Here is a 6,231-nt window from a genome sequence, read left to right on the forward strand (position 1 = left end):
GTGTGTGTGTGTCGTTGTGAACTTAACTTAAACTTACATTTTTTTCCAATCTTCCCGAGATCTTTGACCTTTGACCTGGGTAAAGAATGTGAGGACCAGCCCTTCTGACAACTCCCTCCTGTGTGGATGCTGGTGACGTATGGACCAATCAGTGGCCAGACTGAGGACTTGATCTGTGTAAGTTATAATAATTGTCCTGACGCCAGGGTGTGTGGGTTTTGAATGATTATCTGTGATATACGTGTGTGTGTGTGTGTGTGTGAGGGTGCGTCATTGAAGTTTATTTTTTCAGGGCTGGACTCTGTTGACTTTTACTTTTATCTGAGTTTTCATATGGGTGCGGTGGGCGGGGCCTGTTCACGTTTTATCATAATTTCATTTTTGAAGTATTTCTCATGAACTCTCGAACAAACACATAATGAGGCAACAATTACGCTTTTTTTTCTTGTATTTATTCTTGTGTTTATTTAAAAAAAATAACACTTAAATTTAAAACGTGATCCTGATTCAGGTCAAGGTCTCATGTCTCAGATTTGAGACTTCGCAGCCACTGCTCTAGGGCCACCTTGGTCCCAGTGCTGACCCGCTCCACATCTGGTCCACTGATTGGAGCTCGACGAAGCAGAACAGACAGAGGCAGAGTAGCTTGACTGAGAGCGCCACCTGTAGACACCACTGACACACTGAGAAAAAAACACACAGACGTGGTTCAGAATACAGAGTTCATCTGTGGACTTTGGTCTGTGCTAGAGGTTATAGTGATTTTGAACTGTTAAAGTTAAAGCAGCGTCACCGTGGTTACCTGACACTGGTTGGCAGTTTCTCCGCTGCTACGCCCTCCTCATCCTTCTCCAAACCTCCATCTTCTCCGTCCACCGCTGACACCATAGCTCTGGCCAGCCCAGCGTCGGCCCACAAACAGGCACTGACCTCAGCAGGAGACGGACTCAGGGAGGACTGAAGAAACAAGAGATGAAGCAGAGGTAAGAGACTGGGGAACTGGAGCGTCCAGCAGGGGGAGCCAAAATCAGAGCTGACGTGACCTGGAGCTGCAGGTGAGACAGGGGGGAGCAGATCAGCAGGTAGACCACGATGTGATGTCTGAGAGGAAGTCCTGAGGACAGCAGTGGAGGGTAGACCGACTGACACACACACACACACACACACACACACACACAGATTAAATAACAATAAACTGAGAAGCTAATTCTAAGATGTTTTCAGGTAAAATGTGTTCATATGTTTTAAACCAATGAATGTTTTGTAGTTGATTTTACATAAACATTGTTTTTACATCTTTGACTCACCTCCCACAGAACCAGAACCTTTGGACAAACAACCTCTGGATCCAGACTCAGACCAGTTTCTTCCTTCAGTTCTCTGAGACCTGCAGCTAAGAGCTGGACACACACACGTACACACACGTACATATATACTTTGAGTCACTCTAACCTGTTTATCTGGCTAACTATTAGTTGTTAGTTTTCCTAACTTTATTTTTATAGTTAATATCAATAGCAATGTCTACTAGAAGAGGAACTTTTACCGTCTCGTCAGGTTCCAAATGTCCACCTGAAAGAACAAAAAAGACAACAGTGAGGACTCGGTCATTGATTATTGTCACAATCTCACTGAACCTGAACAACTCACTGTTCCAGAACAAAATCCACAAAGAAAATCAGTGGTTTTAGCTCACAGAGACCCAACAGATGTTGATCCACTGCTACTTAGATCAAACTCTTTAGTTCAGATTTACTTCAGTGACACAAACGGACCACAGGAGGTCGCAGTGGAGCAACAGCAGCTGCAGCTGCAGTATGGCAGAGTGAGTGTTATCACTAACAAAGTTTCCTTATGGACACGAGCCAGACCTGGAGGAACCCAGACGTTGGGAAAGATTCTGAGCTGCTTCGCCCGTCGTGTCAGCAGAACCTTCTGATTGGCTGATTGCAGTAGAATGGCCACACCCACATCCACTCCACGATTCTTGATTTCCAATGGCAGGGCAGCTGTCTCTTTGACAGACAGGTGTTTGATGGGACAGAAGGCGGGTCTCTGGGTAAGGACATGGAGGTTAAAGGTCAGGGTTAAATGAGATTCAACAGATCTTTAGGAATTAAATCCTATCCTGGGATTATGGGTATTTCATGTTAAAAAGAGGGTGTTGAAGCGGTACCTTCAGTGAGACTCCTGCTCCTCCATCTCCTTTGAACAGGATGAAGCGATTCTCCTCCAGAGAAAATTTCACCTTCACTTCATCATCGGCTCCTTCAGTGAAGAGACTGGTCACACTCTGAGGAAAGAGGAGAAGAAAAACCCTCTGAGCTCCAGTTTCTGTGGAACATCATCTCCAGACTGAAGCTCTGACCTGGACGAACTGAGCTCGCTGTGGAGTAGACTGGTCTTTACAGATGTAAACCAGGATCCTCCTGACTTTATCCATCCTCCTCCCAGGTGCCTTCCCCTGGCCTCGGGTGACCACCAGGGACTTTGTTTGAGCTGAGAACACAAGGACAAACCGAGGGAGCAGTTTAACGGAAATTCACCGCCGATAAAAAAGTTTTATGGTGTGTTTTATTTGTTTTTACTGATCGGCAGTTTATGTCTGTCTCGGTCGGATCCAAATAATCAGTGACTACTGATTGTTTATGTCTATCTCGGTCGGATCCAAATAATCAGTGACGTAACAAGCGTTTTTGATAGTTAACGATGAAACTTCATCGTTAGCGTCAAAATAACCAGCTAGCAGATGTCTTTACTTACACTCGACATCATTTTTAAAGACTGAAGTTATCTATTATTTTTTATATTTCAAGACAATCGACAACTTAATAAACGTCAAATATTTTCATTTACCTAAAGCTCAGCCACGAAACAAGGCAACCGAAAGTAGGAGAAAACATTAACACAATGATTTTCTCATTCGAAAATGTCAATAAAGATCTAAATTTTAAAAAAAGAATGAAATAAAATAGCGAGAGTTGTGTTCTTAGAGCGGACAACTGACGTAAAACACGGGAGGAAGTGACGTTAAATGGTGCGTTCATAAACATCCGACATTCGAGTTCGACTTCCTAATTTCAAACGTTTTAGAACAGTTAAAAAATAGAGTGTTGTTCACTTTTATTATAATGAAAATTATAATACAATCTGCTTCTAATTTTATGGACCACATTTTTCTTTAATTCGTTGTATTTAAGATACTCTCCAAGAAACGATAATTTCTCATTTTCTGACGGAAGGTAAATGCCACACACGCGCCAAAGGCGGGCTATTTAAAAATAGGTTATATTTTGTTTGAAAGAAAAATGTAAAGATAAGTATTTAAGATGTATATTTTTAATCAGGTTTAGCAAACATGCCTTACAGTAACATCACAATGTATCTGCATGTAGTTCTCTATGTGTGTTTATAGTTTTTCTCCAGGTACTCCAGCTTCCCCCCAACAGTCAAAATATTCAAATTTGGATTATGTAAACACACAAACTGCGTGGATGTGGATGTTAACGGTTGTCTCTATCTCTGTATGTTTCTAGTGATTATCGTTACATCCTGCGCCCGGTAACTGCTGGATTGGTTCTGCTTTCGTCGCTGGAGGATGAAAGTCCAAGTCAACCCGGTGTTGAGGGTGAGTCGCCGTTAGCTTCGATGCTAAGTCCGTTTTAGCTCTTCGATAACGTCATTAGGAATTGTCAATTGAGACATTATTTTGAGATGAACGCCAAATAAAATAATGGTTTTAAACAGAATCCATGAGTTGGACCGTGCAGGTAAACCGCCCAGTGGCTGTCCATCCAGAGCATTCATTTTCAATGTTGTTAAACTAAATTTTTTTAAATAGAAAAAGAAATAAGTCACATGATCACATAATAAACCTTTTATTAACAACACTCGCTGTTGTTCAAAGCCATAATTTTATATGAAATACAAAGTTAGTTCAAAACCAGTCACAACTTCATTTCAGTAAAACCTTGGCCCCGCCCCCTCAGCCCTCCACCTTCTCAGGTTCACCGACGTACATCAGTTGTTGTTCCGGGGCGGGGCATAGAGGTGCCGACGCGGTGCTTACGATTCGATTGGAGTCTTCACCCTGCTTAAAAAAAGAAAAAACATGATCTGAGCCTGTTCTATCAGAGAGCAGAGGTTAAAAGGTCAAGATCTTACCTCAGGACTTATGTCCAACATGAAGCATCCACCAATCAGAATTGTAGCCAGACTGAGCAGAGTTTGAACCATGAAGATGGTGAGGAGAACAGCCAAGATACCCCCAACCAGAACCTGGAGGCATTCAAGCAACTGGATCAGTGATCAGCTCAGAACAATTGGACCTTTATTTGGTCTTTGTTCTAAAAGCATCAAATTAAAGTTTGCATTAATCTTCAGTTTTAACCATAGAAACTGGAAACTTTGTTTTGGTTTGATGAGCTTCACCAACAACGCAGTTGCATCTCTAGCAGTTATCCAGTAGGGGGGGCAACTCTCAGTTTTAGTAGCACAGGCCCTGCAAAAGACTCCTCTAATCATTGTCCAGGTCTTCTGAGGTGTCACCTGAACTCACCATGGTCTCATTGGATGTGGACACCGAGGAACAGTTGTAGCGAGCAGAGACACTGTATCCGCAGTAACGATCATACTTGTATGGAACATGCCGGACAAAGTACCCAAACGCCACGGCAGAGAACATGACACAGGGGAGGTGAAAGGTCACGGTGTACCTCACCTGCAGACACACACACACACACACACACACAATGGTCTTAGTTTTCTTCTTTTCTTCTCATTTTCATGAACTTGTCTTAGTCTCGGTCACGACTCTGGATTTTGTCTCTGAGGATTCTTATTGTCTTGATTTCAGTTGCATATATATATATATTTGCACTACCAGTACTAATATCACTAATACTACTTCATTGTACATGTTGTCTCTGCCTGAGTAATAGTCTAATAATTGTGTAATGGTACATAGTGTAAACGTTTTAGAACCAATGGTCTGGTCTAATTTTGATGCCTCCTGGTTTCTGGTTCTGGTCATGGGTCCTTCAGTCATGATTCTCTTCTCGTGTTCTGTCATGGGTCATGATTCAGTCATGATTCTCTTCTCGTGTTCTGGTTGTTGGTCTCTGACTCAGTGTTTGACTCACGCAGCTGTAGGATGGTTTTCTTCCTCCACACACCAGTTTGAAGCCACTCAGCGTCGACTGAAGAAACCAACCAATCAGACGGTCAAACAAACCAGGAAACAGCTGTTGAAGATCTGAACCTCAGTCTCCCAGAACAAACTCACCCAAACTCCTGCAATGAACACGAGGAAGATCTCTTTCTGGAAGAAGGTCGACACCTGGAGCAATATCAGGCCCAGAGAAATACTGGTGAGGGCGAGGGTCATCTCCACCGCCTGGACAGGAAGTGACATAAGAGAGACAGGAACAGGGAGTGAAGGACAGGGTGGATGAAACGAACAAAAAAGGGAACAGAAGGATTCAAATGTAAAGGATACAGGACATTTTTGTTGTACAGTTACTGCATTGTCTACATCAATTAGTAAATATTAAGAGATTAGAACTCAATCTCCCATGAGGCTCTGGGATAATTGGCTTTAGAGCCATAACTGTTAAAAAGAATCTTCCTAGTCCAGGAAGAGGATGCTCAGATGATGGACCGTTAAAGTGATGTTTCCATTAGGGCATCAGTAATAATTAATAATGTGTGTAATTCAATATGCAGTGTTTGTCTCAACAAATGTCCCACACTGAGGAGGAGTCAGTGAACACACCCCAATGATCTTCAGGTTCTCCAGAGTCTGCAGTAAAAAAAAGAAAGAAAAAAAGTTTCATTTAAACTTCCATTACTCTGTTCATCCTGTTAGAGATCTTTGTTCGTGGAGTCCATTCCACCATAAAAATTAATTCAAGCAGCAATTAATTTATAGCAATTAAAAACAGTGAAGAATGACGATATGTTTTGATGAAGTTTTACTAGAAAGAGTTAGAAGTAAAAGTCAGTAAAAACTCACCATTTTTACTTTGGTTCTTCTTACAAACTGTAACAAAAAACAATAACCAACACACACTGTAATATTATCATCATCTTTATTATTGTTATAATTATTACAGTTTTATTTTACATATAACTTAAGATCTCAGAATTATGTTGATATAGTGTATCTTGAACGTAGCCGAGGAACAAACGAAGCTTAAAGTTAGTGAAAAACATAAAAGTCCCAGTGCCCCC

At 41.7% G+C, this 6,231-nt stretch overlaps 1 protein-coding gene across 1 annotated transcript; it reads right to left on the reverse strand.

The window, feature by feature from the left end:
• Positions 1–436: 436 nt before the first annotated feature.
• nudt17 (nudix (nucleoside diphosphate linked moiety X)-type motif 17) lies at positions 437–3,021 on the reverse strand. The gene is made up of 9 exons (XM_008322980.3): positions 2,857–3,021; positions 2,369–2,499; positions 2,177–2,293; positions 1,872–2,055; positions 1,547–1,572; positions 1,308–1,400; positions 1,044–1,142; positions 803–957; positions 437–683 (listed from the first exon to the last, which is right to left on the reverse strand). Exons 2-9 carry the CDS (start codon positions 2,441–2,443, stop codon positions 521–523), a joined length of 912 nt encoding a protein of 303 aa, XP_008321202.1. The 5' UTR covers positions 2,444–2,499; positions 2,857–3,021; the 3' UTR covers positions 437–520.
• Positions 3,022–6,231: the final 3,210 nt, after the last annotated feature.

The sequence above is a fragment of the Cynoglossus semilaevis genome, chromosome 13 (assembly GCF_000523025.1).
Source record: "Cynoglossus semilaevis isolate Cse_v1.0 chromosome 13, Cse_v1.0, whole genome shotgun sequence".
Taxonomy (NCBI): Eukaryota; Metazoa; Chordata; class Actinopteri; order Pleuronectiformes; family Cynoglossidae; genus Cynoglossus; species Cynoglossus semilaevis.